The sequence below is a fragment of the Salmo trutta genome, chromosome 28, assembly GCF_901001165.1.
Source record: "Salmo trutta chromosome 28, fSalTru1.1, whole genome shotgun sequence".
NCBI lineage: Eukaryota > Metazoa > Chordata > Actinopteri > Salmoniformes > Salmonidae > Salmo > Salmo trutta.
In genome coordinates this window covers 10992280-11011513 of record NC_042984.1, presented here as the reverse complement: position 1 = coordinate 11011513, position 19234 = coordinate 10992280, and the positions used below count along the sequence as shown (strand labels likewise).

Here is a 19234-nt window from a genome sequence, read left to right as displayed (position 1 = left end):
TGAATCATTATGGAGATATGAAAAGTGCAGTTCTTACATTATTTATTGAGACAGGGGAAATGTATTCGTCCTTGTAGCCAGTGCATCAGACTTTGAAGGCTAAGATATAATTGATCATGATTCAATGATCAACATACGATGATAGAGGAATTTGAACTGGTGTGGACGAAGGATATCTTCTAACAGTCTCTGTTATTCTAGGAGAAAATGTATCGACAGGGTTACGATTGTTTCCTTCTTAGTTGTTGCCATCAAACTGTAGATTCTTTACTGAAGTTGGACTGAGGTGAACGAGGTTGACGGTTGGAGATTTCACTAAATTGTGTGGATGTCCCTGACAAATTCAAACGTCTTTCTGCTGAACGAGGTTAGTTTTGTATTTTTCTATTGGATTTGGGGTGTTTTTTTATGGAGGGACAAAAGAATAACCACACAAGGGCAACCTATGCAAACATTCTTCCCATTGTATACATTTCTGACAGAAAGGAGCGCAGCGGTAAATAATGCAATCGCATGTCCGTTGTGCGACCGTAAAAACGGTTTCGGTTTAACGTCATGGGGAACCTTGGTTTGTGCGCTCGAGCCTTGACATGGATAGTTATGGGAGTGTCGTTTCTTTAATTATCATTACAGTGTATTTGACAATAGACACGTGGGACTATGCATACAGTCTCATGCCTAATGTTAAAACAAGAAGTAGGCTAACCTCCCATTTGACGCATTAAAGTGTATTTATTGTCTCTTATGCGTTAAACATAAACAAAGTGGCTTGAAGATTAGGTGAGTTAATGGTTGGAGAATATAGCCAAACAGCAACAGATGACAATCTGTTTTATTTCATGAATCTATTCATCTGTCTTCTACATCTGTCTTCTATCATCTAGCTATATTGTCTTCTTGGCTGTCTCACTGGGGGATACTGTCTCTGTGGGGATATGTATTTTTGGGGACACTGTCTCTGTGGGGACACTGTCTCTGTGGGGACACTGTCTCTGTGGGGATACTGTCTCTGTGGGGATACTCTGTCTCTGTGGGGATACTGTCTCTGTGGGGATATGTCTTTTTGGGGACACTGTCTCTGTGGGGACACTGTCTCTGTGGGGATACTGTCTCTGTGGGGATACTGTCTCTTTGGGGATAATGTCTCTGTGGGGATATGTCTTTTTGGGGATACTGTCTCTTTGGGGATAATGTCTCTGTGGGGATACTGTCTCTGTGGGGATACTGTCTCTGTGGGGATACTGTCTCTTTGGGGATAATGTCTCTGTGGGGATACTGTCTCTGTGGGGATAATGTCTCTGTGGTGATTACTTCTCTGTGGGGATACTGTCTCTTTGGGGATGCTGTCTCTTTGGGGATACGTCTCTGTGGGGATACTGTCTCTGTGGGGATACTGTCTCTTTGGGGATACTGTCTCTGTGGGGATACTGTCTCTGTGGGGATACGTCTCTGTGGGGATACTGTCTCTGTGGGGATACTGTCTTTGTGGGGATGCTGAAGGCAGCTGAAGGCAGCTGTGTGGTGTTGCCTTTGATTGGAAGTCCTATATTAGTTGGGTGTGTTTGTCTGTGTGTTTGTGGGAGATTGTTCTGAGTTTAGCCTTGTGCCTTGCCAGACTGTCTGTAGTTCGTTTCGTTTCGTTTTGTTGTTTTGGAGTGTTCGTTTTGATTTAATAAATGTTCAAAATGAACAACCGCATGCCTGCTGCGTTTTGGTCCTCCTTCACCAACGACAACCGTGACACAGCAACCATCACTCCTGTGTTCCAATGGCACATTGTGTTAGCTAATCCAAGTTTATCATTTTAAAAGGCTAATAGATCATTAGAAAACACTTTTGCAATTATGTTAGCACAACTGAAAACTGTTGTTCTGATTAAAGAAGCAATAAAACTCGCCTTCTTTAGACTAGTTGAGTATCTGGAGCATCAGCATTTGTGAGTTTGATCACATGCTCAAAATGGCCAGAAACAAAGAACTTTCTTCTGAAACTCGCTGTCACGTCCTGACCAGTATAGGGGTTATTTGGGATTGTAGTTTGGTCAGGACGTGGCAGAGGGTATTTGTTTTATGTGGTTCGGGGTGGTGGTTTGTTTAGAAGGGTGTTTGATTTATTATTTCCGGGTTTTGGGTTATGTTCTATGTTTTTGTATTTCTATGTTCTTTCTAGTTTAGTAATTTCTATGTTAGGTAATTGGGTGTTGGACTCTCAATTGAAGGCAGGTGTTTGTAGTTGCCTTTGATTGAGAGTCCTATATATAGGGATGTGTTTTGTTTGTTAATTGTGGGTAGTTGTCTTTAGCACTGCTGTTATGTGTATAGCCTGACAAACTGTTTCCTGTCGTCGTTTCTTTGTTTATTGTTTTTCCGTGTTCACAGTCTTTTTATTTAAAATAAATATAATGATGAGCACGCAACCCGCTGCGCCTTGGTCCTCTCTTCATGAAGACAGACGTTACACTCACCATATTCTTGTTCTGAGAAATGAAGGCTATTCCATGAGAGAAATTGCCAAGAAACTGAAGATCTCGTACAACGCTGTGTACTACTACCTTCACAGAACAGCACAAACTGGCTCTAACCAGAATAGAATGAGGAGTAGGAGACCCCGGTGCACAACTGAGCAAGAGGACAAGTACATTAGACACAAGTCCTCAACTGGCAGCTTCATTAAATAGTACCCGCAAAACACCAATCTCAACGTCAACAGTGAAGAGGTGACTTCGGGATGCTGGCCTTCTAGGCAGAGTTGCAAAGAAAAAGCCACATCTCAGACTGGCCAATAAAAAGAAAAGATTAAGATGGGCAAAAGAACACACACTGGACAGAGGAAGTCTGCCTAGAAGGCCAGCATCCCGGAGTCACCTCTTCACCATTGACATTGAGATTGGTGTTTTGCGGGTACTATTTACAATAATCATTTACAACATTAACAATGTCTTCACTGTGTTTCTGATCAATTTGATGTTACTTTAATGGACGACAAATGTGCTTTTCTTTCAAAAACAAGGGGCATTTCTAAGTGACCCCAAACTTTATAATTTGGAGCTATTGACATTTTAAAATATTATCCCATGTACATTGTGTAACTTACTGATGGTCCCTTACTAGCCCCATAGGGATATTGAATGTCAAACCAAATTGACCTTTATGATTGAATTGACCATGGGCATTATGATTGAATTGACCATGGGCATTATGATTGAATTGACCATGGGCATTATGATTGAATTGACCATGGGCATTATGATTGAATTGACCATGGGCATTATGATTGAATTGACCACGGTGTAAGGGCTGTCGTCGGAAGTAGACCAAGGTGCAGCAGAGGATGTGTTCATCATTAGAATTTTAATAGAACAACGTGAACACTATACAAAAAACAAGAAAACTGACAGCCAAAACAGTCCTGTCAGGTGCAAACACTAACAGAAACAATTACCCACAAAACCCAAAGGAAAAACATGCTCCTTATGTGTGACTCCCAATCAGCAACAACGAGCTTCAGCTGTGCCTGATTGGGAGCCACACATGGCCCAAAACAAAGAAATACAAAAACATAGAAAAAGGAACATAGAACGCCCACCCAATGTAACATCCTGGTCTAACCAAAATAAAGAACAAAAACCCCTCTCTATGGCCAGGGCGTTACAGTACCCCCCCCCCCCCCACCCCCCCCAAGGTGCAGACTCCGGCCGCAAAACCTGACACTGAAGGGGAGGGTCCGGGTGGGCCTTCTTACGGTGGCGGCTCAGGTGCGGGACGTGGCCTCTGTTCCACCCTTGGCGTCGCCCTCTTAGGTGGCGCACCTGGCCGCGCCGAAGGTCTGGTGGGCGACCCTGACTGCGTCCGGCTGGCGGGCGGCGATGGCTGCGCCCGGGTGGCGGGCGGCAATGGCTGCGCTGGCCCAGGATTCACCAGGCTGGGGAGACATGAAGGAGGCCTGGCCCTGGGCGCAGGCACAGGACTCACCAGGCTGGGGAGACATGAAGCAGGCCTGGCCCTGGGCGCAGGCACAGGACTAACCAGGCTGGCGGGCGGCTCTGGACAGGCGGGCGACTCTGGCGGCGCTAGCCTAGGATTCACCAGGCTGGGGAGACATAAAGGAGGCCTGGCCCTGGGCGCAGGCACAGGACTCACCAGGCTGGGGAGACATGAAGGAGGCCTGGCCCTGGGAACAGGCACAGGACTCACCAGGCTGGGGGACGGCTCTGGCGGCTCCGGGCAGGCGGGCGATTCTGGCGGCTCCGGACAGGCGGGCGGCTCTGGCGGCTCCGGACAGGCGGGCGGCTCTGGCGGCTCCAGACTGGCGGGCGGCTCTGGCGGCTCCTGACTGGCGGGCGGCTCTGGCGGCTCCTGACTGGCGGGCGGCTCTGGCGGCTCCTGACTGGCGGGCGGCTCTGGCGGCTCCTGACTGGCGGGCGGCTCTGGCGGCTCCTGGCTGGCGGGCGGCTCTGGCGGCTCCTGGCTGGCGGGCGGCTCTGGTGGCTCCTGGCTGGCCTGACGCACTAGAAGCTTGATGCGTGGTGCTGGTACTGGACGTGCCAGCCTAGAGACACGCACCTCAGGGCTAGTGCGTGGAGTGGGAAACACTGGACCGTAGAGGCGTACTGGCGGTCTCGAGCGCAGGACTGGTATCACCCGTACTGGCTGGATGCCCACTTTCCACTGGCACATGCAGGGCGCTGGTACTGCGCATACCGGCCTGAAAATACCCGGCCTTGCCACAGCAATCATCACTCCAAAGCACGGGACCTGTCCAGTATGTCTCTGCCCAAAAAGGGTACGGGGAGCTGGCCTGGGGCTCCATCCACGCCCAGCCAAACTACCCTTGTGCCCCCCCCAAAATGTTTTATTGGGGCTGCCTCTCAGACTCCCTTAACTCCTCCATAGCCCTGGGAATGCTTATCCTTAGTTCTGTCCATGTCTCACGATAGTCCATCCGTTGCTCCCTCCTCCGCTGCTTGGTCCATTTTTGGTGGGTAATTCTGTAAGGGCTGTCGTCGGAAGTAGACCAAGGTGCAGCAGAGGATGTGTTCATCATTAGAATTTTAATAGAACAACGTGAACACTACAAAAAACAAGAAAACTGACAGCCAAAACAGTCCTGTCAGGTGCAAACACTAACAGAAACAATTACCCACAAAACCCAAAGGAAAAACATGCTCCTTATGTGTGACTCCCAATCAGCAACAACGAGCTTCAGCTGTGCCTGATTGGGAGCCACACACGGCCCAAAACAAAGAAATACAAAAACATAGAAAAAGGAACATAGAACGCCCACCCAATGTAACGCCCTGGCCTAACCAAAATAAAGAACAAAAACCCCTCTCTATGGCCAGGGCGTTACACATGGGCATTATGATTGGGGTCGGGCACAGCTGCGTGCCGGATTAATGATTACTTGTATGCCAGCTGTGGGCACTCACTCATTCATTCATTCACTCACTTATCACTTATTCATACACTCACCCACTCACTCACTCACTCATTCATTCACTCATTCACTCATATTCACTCACTTATCACTCACCCACCCTACCACCCAGTTGGTTTCCTCCTGCCACTCCATGCCACTTTCACCAACACAAGCTGTACCTGTCTTGTAACATCTCAGTTTGCATCCCAAATGGCACCTTTTGACAACTTTTGACCAGGGCCCATAGGGAATAGGGTGCCATTTGTTCTATACTTTTGACCAGGGCCCATAGGGAATAGGGTGCCATTTGTTCTCTACTTTTGACCAGGGCCCATAGCGAATAGGATGCCATGTGGGACGTAACCACTGTACCTGCTGTAATGTCTCAGTCGAATCTACTGAACTAGAGTTCCTCCTGATCCTCAAGGGAGCTTGGCAACCAATCAACAGGCAGGTCGGTGCCATTTCCCTAGACTCAGAAGTCAGAACGCAGCACCCTCCACCCTCAACTCTGCGCCTTGAAATAGATGTCTCATCCATAATGCACTAGAACAAGTTCTGCAGAGATGGTTAATGGGACAGACAGACTGATGGACTGACACACACACCAACACATATGTGTGTGTGCACGCAGCCGTTCATACACACACACATACACACATACACACATACATACAGTACCAGTCAAAAGTTTGGATACACCTACACATTCAAGGGTTTTTCTTTATTTTTACAAATTTATACATTGTAGAATAATCCTCCCCTCAGTAGCATCCACTGATCCACATCGCTGTATGCTTCAGTTCTCCCATTCTAAGAACATCCAAACTTTCTAGAGCGCCCTTAAAGGGACATTTCTAAAAATGCCTACTTTATATTCATCATCTCAGCACCATCCCAACATCAACATACAGGACCAGTCAAAAGTTTGGACACACCGACTCATTCAAGGGTTTTTCTTTATTTTTACTATTTTCTACATTGTAGAATAATAGTGAAGACATCAAAACTATGAAATAACACATATGGAATCATGTAGTAACCAAAAAAGTGTTAACCTCTCTGGGGTATGTGGGACGAACTCGTCCCACCTACGTAACAGCTACTGAAATTCCAGTGGCGCGATTTTTGAATCGTTAGAAATACTATTACTTCAATTTCTCAAACATATGACTATTTTACAGCTATTTAAAGACAAGAATCTCGTTAATCTAACCCCACTGTCCGATTTCAAAAAGGCTTTACAACGAAAGCAAAACATTAGATTATGTCAGCAGAGTGCCCAGCCAGAAAAAATCAGACACCCATTTTTCAAGCTAGCATATCATGTCACATAAACCCAAACCACAGCTAAATGCAGCACTAACCTTTTATGATCTTCATCAGATGACACACCTAGGACATTGTGTTATACAATACATGCATGTCTGTTCAATCAAGTTCATATTTATATCAAAAAACAGCTTTTTGCATTAGCATGTGACGTTCAGAAAAAGCATAACCCCCGCAAACTTCCGGGGAATTTACTAACAGTTTGCTAAATTACTCACGATAAACGTTCACAAAAAGCATAACAATTATTTTAAGAATTATAGATACATTACTCCTCTATGCACTCGATATGTCCGATTTTAAAATAGCTTTTCGGATGAAGCACATTTTGCAATAATCTAAGTACATAGCCCGGCATTACAGGGCTAGCTATTTAGATACCCACCCAGGTCAGCCTCCACCAAAATCACATTTCCTATAAGAAAAATGTTCTTACCTTGCTTGTTCTTCATCAGAATACACTGCCAGGACTTCTACTTCAATAACAAATGTTGGTTTGGTCCCAAATAATCCATCGTTATATCCAAACAGCGACGTTTTGTTCGTGAGTTCTAGACACTATCAGAATGCTTCTTCACGGTCCTGCGCATGGCGCATTGGCGTGTCAAAAATGTCTAAATATTCCATTACCGTACTTCGAAGCATGTCAACCGCTGTTTAAAACCAATTTTTATGCCATTTAACTCGTAGATAAGTGATAATATTCCGACCGGGAGTATGCATTGAGCCTAAACAGCCGAATAAAATTTCTCCTCAGAAGCGACTCGTGCACGCGCCTCATTCAAAGGTCCTCGGAGCAGCCACTTACAAAAGGTGATAATGTGTTTCAGCCTGAGGCTCCCTCATAAACCTTCAGTTATTTCCCGGGCTCTGAGAGCCTATCGGAGCCCTGGGAATTGTCACGTTACAGCTAAGATCCTTACTTTTCAATAAAAAGATGCAAGACGCACGACTCCTTGTCAGACAGGGTACTTCCTGCTTGAAACCTTGTCAGGTTTTTGCCTGCCATAGGAGTTCTGTTATACTCACAGACACCATTCAAACAGTTTTAGAAAATTCAGAGTGTTTTCTATCCAAACCTGAACAATAATATGCATATTCTAGCTTCTGAGTTGGTGTAGGAGGCAGTTAAAAATGGGAACATGTTTTTTCCAAAATTCTCAATACTGCCCCCTAGCCCAGACAGGTTAAACACTCTTGGCATTCTTTCAACCAGCTTCATGAGTTTGTCACCTGGAATGCATTTCAATTAACAGGTTAATTTGTGGAATTTCTTTCCTTCTTAATACGTTTGAGCCAATCAGTTGTGTTGTGACAAGGTAGGGGTGGTATACAGAAGAAAACCCTATTTGGTAAAAGACCAAGTCCATATTATGTCAAGAACAGCTCAAATAAGCAAAGAGAAACGACAGTCCATCATTTTAAGACATGAAGGTCAGTCAACCCGGAAAATGTCAAGAAAGTTTCTTCAAGTGCAGTCGCAAAAACCATCAAGCGCTATGATGAAACTGGCTCTCATGAGGACCGCCACAGGAAAGGAAGACCCAGAGTTTCCTCTGCTGCAGAGGATAAGTTCATTAGAGTTAACTGCACCTCAGATTGCAGCCCAAATAAATGCTTCACAGAGTTCAAGTAACAGACACATCTCAACATCAACTGTTCAGAGGAGACTGCATGAATCAGGCCTTCATGGTCGAATTGCAGCAAAGAAACCACTACTAAAGGACACCAATAAGAAGAAGAGACTTGCTTGGGCCAAGAAACACGAGCAATGAACATTAGACCAGTGGAAATCTGTCCTTTGGTCTGATGATTTTTGATTCCAACCGCCGTGTCTTTGTGAGACGCAGAGTAGGTGAACGGATGTGTGGTTCCAAACGTGAAGCATGGAGGAGGAGGTGTGATTGTCACGGTTGTCGTGGGTTAAGGAGGACCAAAACGCAGCAGGAATGTTGATGCTCATCTTGTGTATTTATTTACAAACTAAGTGAACACCAAAACAACAAAACGAGCAACGAAACAGTCTTGAAAGGCTCACTCGGCAAAACAAGAAACAATCTCCCACAATTACACAGACAAACACACCCAACTAATATAGGACTTCCAATCAAAGGCAACACCAAACAGCTGCCTTCAATTGGAAGTCCACCCCAATTAACTCAACATAGAAACAGATTACCTAGACTAAACATAGAATTACATAAACAAGGAACAGTGCCCCAAAACCCCGGAATACATAAATCAAATGCCCTTTTTAGAAAAACCACCACCCCGAACCACATAAACCAAATACCCTCTGCCACGTCCTGACCAAACTACAATAACAATTAACCCTTATACTGGCCAGGACGTGACAGTACCACCCCCCCCCCCCTAAAGGTGCTAACCCCGGAAGCACCTCAAAAATAACAAAAACCCCAAACAACAAAAAAAATCCCCCTAACTAAATGGAGGGAAGGGAGGGTGGCTGCCGTCAACGACGGCACTGTGCTACACCCCCCCTCCCCAACCCACCTATATCTGGAGGTGGCTCTGGTTCAGGCAGTTCCGGGCAGACGACCCACCCCGGCAGCTCCGGGTAGACGGGCCACTCTGGCTGGCCCGGAAGACAGTCGGGCCACTCTGGCTGGCCCGGAAGACAGTCGGGCCACTCTGGCATTGCCGGGCAGTCTGGGCAGTCTGGCATCGCCGGGCAGTCTGGCAGCTCGGGGCAGTCTGGCAACTCGGGGCAGTCTGGCAGCTCGGGGCAGTCTGGCCGCTCGGGGCAGTCTGGCCACTCTGGCAGCTCCGGGCAGTCTGGCCACTCTGGCAGCTCCGGGCAGTCTGGCCACTCTGGCATCTCCGGGCAGTCTGGCCACTCTGGCAGCTCCTGACTAGTGGGTGGCTCTGGCGACTCTTCACTGACGGGCAGTTCTGGCGACTCTTGACTGACGGGCAGCTCTAGCGACGTCGGACTGGGATGACGCACTTGAAGCCTGGTGCGTGGTGCTGGTACTGGACGTACCAGACTGGGAACACGCACCTCCAGGCTAGTGCGGGGAGCGGGAACAGGACGAGTCGGACTGGGCTGACGCACTTCCGGGTCCGCACGAGAGACAGGAGCTGGAAACCCAGGGCTATGGAGGCGCACAGGCGGTCTTGATCTTACCTCCTGCACAACCCGTCCTGGCTGGATGGAACTAGTAGCCCTGCATGAGCGGGGTGCTTGTACAGGGCGGACTGGGCTGTGCAGGGGCCTGATGGTAGCCGTGCGTAGAGCGGGAGTTGGGTAGCCTGGTCCTCGGAGGCGTACCGGCGACCAGATGCGCTGCGCAGGCATCCTCCTACCAGGCTGGATGCCCGCTCTAGCACGGCACCTGCGAGGGGCTGGAATAACGCGCACCGGACTGTGTGTGTGCGTATGGGTGAGATGTTTCGCTGAAGAGCGCACTATGGCGCTCTCCACCTCATACGCTCCTCCATATAACCACGGGTAGCTGGCTTCCGGCTCTTCCTAGGCCTAGCCAAACTACCTGTGTGCCCCCCCCCAAAACATTTCTTGGGGGTGCCTCTCGTGCTTCTCCCTCAGCGCGTCCAAGGCCTCGTACCTCCGCCTCTCTGCCTTGGCTGCCTCAATTTCCTCCCGTGGGCGACGATACTCCCCAGCCTGGTGCCAAGGTCCAGCCCCGTCCAGAACTTCCTCCCAGGTCCATCTCTCCCGCCAGTCCAACTCAAAATCCCTTTTCCTCTGCTGCTTGGTCCTTAGTTGGTAGGAGATTCTGTCACGGTTGTCGTGGGTTAAGGAGGACCAAAACGCAGCAGGAATGTTGATGCTCATCTTGTGTATTTATTTACAAACTAAGTGAACACCAAAACAACAAAACGAGCAACGAAACAGTCTTGAAAGGCTCACTCGGCAAAACAAGAAACAATCTCCCACAATTACACAGACAAACACACCCAACTAATATAGGACTTCCAATCAAAGGCAACACCAAACAGCTGCCTTCAATTGGAAGTCCACCCCAATTAACTCAACATAGAAACAGATTACCTAGACTAAACATAGAATTACATAAACAAGGAACAGTGCCCCAAAACCCCGGAATACATAAATCAAATGCCCTTTTTAGAAAAACCACCACCCCGAACCACATAAACCAAATACCCTCTGCCACGTCCTGACCAAACTACAATAACAATTAACCCTTATACTGGCCAGGACGTGACATTGTGGGGGTGCTTTGCTGGTGACACTGTCAGTGATTTATTTAGAATTCAAGGCACACTTAACCAGCATGGCTACCACAGCATTCTGCAGCGATACGCCATCCCATCTGGTTTGCACTTAATGGGACTATCATTTGTTTTTCAACAGAACAATTACGCAACACACCTCCAGTGTCATCGATGGCCATCTGGCGTACACGGTGAGATGCCACCTGAGTGTTCGACCACGGGGCAGGGGTTTCCAGTACCTGGTTGACTGGGAGGGTTATGGCCCAGAGGAGAGGTGCTGGGTCCCTGCTAGAGACATCCTGGACCCAGCCCTCATTAACCGAATTCCACCGCCAGCGTTTTTGTTCTCAGCTCCTGCTTTCCCAGTCTCTCTTTTTCTCGCTCTCCTGGTTTTGGCCCTTGCCTGTCCTGACTCTGAGCCCACCTGCCTGACCACTCTGCCTGCCCCTGACCCCAAGCCTGCCTGCCGACCTGTAACTTTTCCCACCTCTGGATTATTGTCCTCTGCCTACCCTGACCCTGAGCCTGCCTGCCGTCCAGTACCGTTCCCCCACCTCTGGTTTACTGACCCCTGCCTGCCTTGACCTGTCTATTGCCTTTCCCTGTTGGATTATTAAACTATTGTTAATTCAACGTGTCTGCATCTGGGTCATACCTTCACACGTGATACCTGGACTCCACAATCACCCGACCTCAACTCAATTGAGATGGTTTGGGATGAGTTGGAGTGAAAAAAAGCAGCCAACAAGTGCTCAGCGTATGTGGGAACTCCTTCAAGACTGTTGGAAAAGTATTCCAGGTGAAGCTGGTTGAGAGAATGCCTGGAGTGTGCAAAGCTGTCATCAAGGCAAAGGGGTGGCTACTTTGAAGAATCTAAAATCTAAAATATATTTAGATTTGTTTAACACTTTCATGGTTACTACATGATTCCATATGTGTTATTTCATAGTTTTGATGTCATCATTATTATTCTACAATGTAGAAAATAGTAAAAAATAAAGAAAACCCCTTGAATGAGTAGGTGTGTCCAAACTTTTGACTGGTATTGTACACTGTACACACACTCACAGATGGTTCATGGGACAGACAGAAAGGGACTGATAGATCTGGGATAAAAAACTATTTGAAATCTTTCAAATACTTTTAGCATTTGCTTTTGCCTGTCTGGAGTGCCAGATGGGTGGGGTTTGCAGTTTTGTAACTATACTACTGGTTCAGTTGTGCCAGGCAAGCTCAATCAAGCCCAGCTTAAGTATTTGAGATGATTTCAAATAGTATTTGAACCCAAGTCTGCTGACACATATCTGCACTGAAATGCTTTAGTGAATGTGCAGTGATAGGTACTTGATTAAAGTTTTCCTTGCTGCTCGTCAAAAATCAATTACCAGGAATTGGTATAAAGTTGAAGCCCCAAAATCTGAAGAATTGCTAAGTATAGTAAAACAAATCTTTATTATGGAAAGCTTGACATATGCCTTAAGACTTGTAAACACCTGTATTTGAAAGCAAAGGGGAGAAATGTATAACGTTCACAAACCAGGATGACTTGGTTAAGTAAATAAACCTTGGTAACAATTCAATACTGTAACTGTATACTTATCTTGTACAGTATATTATACTGTATCTACTTCCTGGCAACAGTTTTTGTTCTTTTCCTGATGTTTTTCTATTTTGTTTTTTGCTGTAATGATTTTGTTGTCATTGGGAAAGTCAAATAAAATCTATGTAAACAAATGAATAAAAATGATTAGGTGCAGCTCACAGTATGGGAATTCACTGCCAACCCAGAGACAGGGAGTCATCTATTTCTCTCCGTCTCCCCCCTCTCTCTTTCTCTCTCTCTCTCTTTCTCTCTCTCTCTTTCTCTCTGAGTGTGAAACATTCTTTCTCTCTGAGTGCAAAACATTGTGGAGGGAGTTTAGCTTTTAAGCCCTTTGTTCATGTTTTATTCACATCATACTGCTCATACGGAATTAAAATGTATGTCCCCCTACTCTCTTCTCTTCCTTTCCAGCAACCTGCTCTATAAATTATGAATCTTAAACTTCACTGGAAATTTCTCATAGTCTTCTTCAGTCTTAATTGTAGGCTATGACGTCAAATGGTGCCATCTTGGTTCACTAGGACGTTTGTTGTGGATTTTACACTATATGGAGTTGTGGAAATGTTCAAAGTGCGTGTGTGTGTGTGTGTGTGTGTGTGTGTGTGTGTGTGTGTGTGTGTGTGTGTGTGTGTGCGTGCGTGCGTGCGTGTGCGTGTGAAGCGTAGCAACAGGCTCAGTGGGGTAGTTGAGTTGAGGGATTGATTGTTCTCGGTTGTGTTCCCTAGAACACACACACACACGGGCCCCTGACATGGTAGCGCAACGGAGGGCCTGTCAGTGTACAGCCAGCTGTGACATCCAAAGAACAGAGCACACACACACACACACACACACACACAGACACACACACACACACACACACACTGGGGAGCCTGACTCTTCCATCTCGATACCACCACACTGTCTCCTGTCTTGTCCTTTACTTCATACAGTTTGGCCATTCAACTCCACGGTGGTTAGGAGAGGTTTGTGAGAAGAGTTTCAAGTGGCTGTGCTCGTGGCTTCGCTGCTAACTTGTGTCTTTGGTTCTTGTGTCTGGTACTTGTACATAGCTTGATGGAAGGCTGGTCCAGTGAAACTGGTATATTGTTTCTCCTAACCACTGTGCCTTTGCCTCTGCAGTGCTTGCTGTTTGGGGTTTGAGATGGGTATCTATAAAGCACTTTGTGACAACTGCTGATGTAAAAAGGGCTTTATAACATACATTTGATTGATTTATTGACTGGTGCCTGCTTACCTACTTACTTTCTCACTTGATTTTAATTTATCCTTTGGGATATGTTTGGGATATGTTTGGGATATGTTTGTGGTGTTGTATTCTAGCTTGAAATATACTTATTAATGTTACCATACTAGAACGTATTACAGTGAGGGGAAAAAGTATTTGATCCCCTGCTGACTTTGTACGTTTGCCCACTGACAAAGAAAGGATCAGTCTATAATTTTAATGGTAGGTTTATTTGAACAGTGAGAGACAGAATAACAACAAAAATATCCAGAAAAACGCATGTTTGAAATGTTATAAATTGATTTGCATTTTAATGAGGGAAATAAGTATTTAACCCCCTCTCAATCAGAAAGATTTCTGTCTCCCAGGTGTCTTTTATACAGGTAACAAGCTGAGATTAGGAGCACACTCTTAAAGGGAGTGCTCCTAATCTCAGCGTGTTACCTGTATAAAAGACACCTGTCCACAGAAGCAATCAATCAATCAATCAGATTCCAAACTCTCCACCATGGCCAAGACCAAAGAGCTCTCCAAGGATGTCAGGGACAAGATTGTAGACCTACACAAGGCTGGAATGGGCTACAAGACCATCGCCAAGCAGCTTGGTGAGAAGGTGACAACAGTTGGTGCGATTATTCGCAAATGGAAGAAACACAAAAGAACTGTCAATCTCCCTCGGCCTGGGGCTCCATGCAAGATCTCACCTCGTGGAGTTGCAATGATCATGAGAACGGTGAGGAATCAGCCCAGAACTACACGGGAGGATCTTGTCAATGATCTCAAGGCAGCTAGGACCATAGTCACCAAGAAAACAATTGGTAACACACTATGCCATGAAGGACTGAAGTCCTGCAGCGCCCGCAAGGTCCCCCTGCTCAAGAAAGCACATATACATGCCTGTCTGAAGTTTGCCAATGAACATCTGAATGATTCAGAGGACAACTGGGTGAAAGTGTTGTGGTCAGATGAGACCAAAATGGAGCTCTTTGGCATCAACTCAACTCGCCGTGTTTGGAAGAGGAGGAATGCTGCCTATGACCCCAAGAATACCATCCCCACCGTCAAACATGGAGGTGGAAACATTATGCTTTGGGGGTGTTTTTCTGCTAAGGGGACAGGACAACTTCACCGCGTCAAAGGGACGATGGACGGGGCCATGTACCATCAAATCTTGGGTGAGAACCTCCTTCCCTCAGCCAGGGCATTGAAAATGGGTCGTGGATGGGTATTCCAGCATGACAATGACCCAAAACACACAGCCAAGGCAACAAAGGAGTGGCTCAAGAAGAAGCACATTAAGGTCCTGGAGCCTAGCCAGTCTCCAGACCTTAATCCCATAGAAAATCTGTGGAGGGAGCTGAAGGTTCGAGTTGACCAACTACAAGAAACGTCTGACCTCTGTGATTGCCAACAAGGGTTTTGCCACCAAGTACTAAGTCATGTTTTGCAGAGGGGTCAAATACTTATTTCCCTCATTAAAATGCAAATCAATTTATAACATTTCAAACATGTGTTTTTCAGGATTTTTTTGTTTTTATTCTGTCTCTCACTGTTCAAATAAACCTACCATTAAAATTATAGACTGATCATTTCTTGGTCAGTGGGCAAACGTTCAAAATCAGCAGGGGATCAAATACTTTTTTCCCTCACTGTATGTATAAGTAATGTATAGGTTGGGGTCAATGAAGGGTGGATAGTAACTTGGTGTATGGGAAGTTACTGAGTGAGACAAGGGGAAGTGCAGAAAGGTCATATTCTGTTCCATGTTCCTAAGGAGGGAGCCAAAGGGCAACAGTTAGTCTCTGATAAGGCAGGCCAGCTGAGGAACTAGGGAGGAGCGAGGAATTCGGCTCGAGGTCAAGTCAACAGATGAAGTGAGAAGAAACCTCTGGGAGGGGGGCCAGAGGGGCCCACCCCAACAACCCTCCTACTGCAGTCCTATCTCACACAGAGGGGCCCACCACAACGACTCTCCTACTACAGTCCTATCTCACACAGAGGGGCCCACCACAACCACCCTCCTACTGCAGTCCTATCTCACACAGAGGGGCCCACCACAACGACCCTCCTACTGCAGTCCTATCTCACACAGAGGGGCCCACCACAACGGCCCTCCTACTGCAGTCCTATCTCACACAGAGGGGCCCACCACAATGACTCTCCTACTGCAGTCCTATCTCACACACATACACTTTCACGCCCATGAAAGGTTCTAGAATCAGGCAGGGCCATGACTACACCAGTGAGAGGAACCAATTAAGTTCCTGACTAGCAACAGAGATGTATTGGCTGTCTAGATGTGTAAGGAGTCCACTCCACCCGGTAGGAGGTTATAAATATATGTGCTTGTGTAATCATGTCTTGTCTTTGCAGCTGTATGACCCAGTTGGTGAATAAACTTGGTTTAAGCTTTTTCTAGTCGTCTGTTTGAGTTATTACTCTGTTTGTTCAGAACATAACAGTGGCAAGTAATAGTTGTTTGAGAATGCAGCTCCCTCACTAACAGTTCTAACTGACCGGTTCTCTCATTAAACAACACTGTAATGAACTCTGATTATCTTACAGTAACAAATTATCTGAATATACATACTTTTTTATACTAAAATGATAGAATGAGAATAGAAATGCCACACAATGTGGCATTACTGTAACAAAACTAAATATGGCCTATTGAACTGGTCCATTCCTCTTTACATGTTCAATGTTGAGAAGCTGCAGAGGAATAGTCTCAGGGTGACTAAGAATATAACAGTACAGGTAGTGATAGAGGTAAAAGAATGACGATGAAGAAGAGAGAGGGGGATAAAGAAACAAAAGAGTGTAAGATAGGATGGAAAGAAAGGAGCCCTAATGACGTGGCAAAGGGCTGTGTCTTGGAGAGAGACAGAGAGAGAGGGAGAGCGAGAGAGGGAGGAGGGGGAAGAGAGAGAGAGAAAGAGGGATAGAATGCTTCCAAGCACGGTACAGTACACTTCACCGCTACCCTGGAGAGAGAGAGAACACCATGACTGAGTAGCAGACAGAGAGAGAGAGAGAGAGAGAGAGAGAGAGAGAGAGTGAGAGAGAAAGAAAGAGAGAGAGAGAGAGAGAGAGAGAGAGAGAGAGAAAGAAAGAGAGAGAGAGAGAGAGAGAAAGAAAGAAAGAAAGAAAGAGAGCGAGGGAGAGAGAGAGCACTCTCTTCCTACCTTCAACTGAGTAAGTACCCACCCTATTCGACATCGCTTTCTCTCTCAAGACTATTCAGCTGCTTCTCTTCTACTCTATTATCTCTGGTCATTCATTCTGCAGAGAACAGAACATTCATATTGTTTGTTTTTTCTTGATTTCTTTTTATATTTAAACTTGGGAGTATTTCCTTTTATCAAGATTATATCCATCAAAATCTGAAAAGAGTTGATCTACCAGTACATCGAGATGAAAATAGAATCTTATCACCTTCCTACATCGGCTACCGCTTCTGTTAATATGTTTAGCACTCTGGGGCAATCTCCTGGGTAACGGCTTTAGGAATGTGGTGGTGTGGTGATAAGGGGGGCAACTGTGCATGTTAAGCAATATAAAATCTGATTGAATATTTCATTGTTCCTTCACTCAAGCTTACAGACAGTATTATCAGTCTGATGTCCAGTGACATGGCTCTTGCTACATTGCGGATATTGCTGGTGAATGGTCCTGGTGTATTCTGGGATATTAGTTGCAGAATATGGGGTGGGTTAGTGCTGTTCTGTTCAGTTGCTGAGGAGAGGCAGGGCAGGTGTGGAGAAGAAGCTTTACTGAGGGGCGTACAGTATACTGGCTGGTATATCATGCTTTCTACTCTCTGTGCTGTGTGTGTGTGTGTGTGTGTGTGTGTGTGTGTGTGTGTGTGTGTGTGTGTGTGTGTGTGTGTGCGTGCGTGTGTGATGCCCTCAGTGTGTGTGTGCGCTCAGTGTGTGTGTGCGCTCAGGGTGTGTGTGTGTGCACTCAGTGTGTATGTGTGTGAACTCAGTGCGTGTGTGGGTGTGTGTGCTCAGTGTGTGCTCTCTCTGTGTGTGTGTGTGTGTGTGTGTGTGTGTGTGTGTGGGTGTGTGTGTGTGTGTGTGTGTGTGTGCGCACGCTCAGTGTGTGTGTGTGCTCAGTGTGTGTGTGCACTGAGTGTGTGTGGCATGCGCTCAGTGTGTGTGTCCTCAGTGTGTGTGCTCAGTGTGTGTGGCATGCACTCAGTGTGTGTGTGCGCTCAGTGTGTGTGTGTGTGTGTGTGCTCAGTGTGTGTGTGCTCAGGTTGTCTGTGTTCAGTGTGTGTGTGAGTGTGCTGTGCGTGGGGGGACGGAGTGCATTTGGGACTGCTAGGCTTCCTGTGTGGGGTCAATTAAGTACTGCATGAGACAGATCACTAAAAGCCTGTCCCGTGAGGAGTGCTTTGTGTGTGTGTGTGTGTGTGTGTGTGTGTGTGTGTGTGTGTGTGTGTGTGTGTGTGTGTGTGTGTGTGCGTGCATGTTTGCCTATGTGTGTGTGTGCACGTGTGTGTGTGTATGTATTTTGTGTGTGTGTGCATTGGTGTTTGCGTAGCTGTGTGTGTGCCCGCGTGTTTGTGCGTGAGTACTGGCGTATCAGTGTGCAATGCTTTGATTAAATTTGATGAACTAGCACAGTTTCTGTCTCTCGCTGCCTCTTTCCTGTCTCCAGAAAGATGCTCTCTAGTCACTCTGCAGGTCATTTTCTATTGGAATACTTCATGGAAATATAATGGAAATGTGTTTCGTCTATAAAGCTGGTTACACTTTATAGTAACTTTAATGAATAAGCCATTATACCTGCTTATAAATGTTAATAAATCCTTCATATGCCTAATTTTAAAACATTATAAAGGCTCATACGTGCTTATAACAAGTTAGAAAGTATTATACATGCAGGCTTTAACCTGTTGGTTTGCAAGGCAGGGCATATCTGGGACCTCGCTCAACCCTATATTTTACACATCACCAATTCACCAAGCTGAATGACATAACCAGTTCCCCCATTACTAGAACCTCCATCCACTGACAGGTTCCCCAGGGCTAGAACATACATCCACTGACAGGTTCTCCAGGGCTAGAACCTCCATCTACTGACAGGTTCCCCAGGGTTAGAACCTCCATCCACTGACAGGTTCTCCAGGGATAGAACTTCCATCCACTGACAGGTTCTCCAGGGTTAGAACCTACATCCACTGACAGGTTCTCCAGGGCTAGAACATACATCCACTGACAGGTTCTCCAGGGTTAGAACCTCCATCCACTGACAGGTTCTCCAGGGCTAGAACATACATCCACTGACAGGTTCTCCAGGGCTAGAACATACATCCACTGACAGGTTCCCCAGGGCTAGAACATACATCCACTGACAGGTTCTCCAGGGCTAGAACATACATCCACTGGCAGGTTCCCCAGGGCTAGAACATACATCCACTGACAGGT

General features: G+C 46.4%; 1 protein-coding gene across 1 annotated transcript in view; it reads left to right on the top strand.

Annotated features, from left to right (window-relative positions):
- Positions 1–202: 202 nt before the first annotated feature.
- cacnb3b (calcium channel, voltage-dependent, beta 3b) overlaps positions 203–19234 on the top strand; it is a 61621-nt gene continuing 42589 nt past the window's right edge. Inside the window, exon 1 of the mRNA XM_029718591.1 lies at positions 203–367. Within this exon, the coding sequence (XP_029574451.1) occupies positions 329–367 (39 nt within the window). The 5' untranslated portion in view covers positions 203–328. The remainder of the gene's footprint in view (positions 368–19234) is intronic.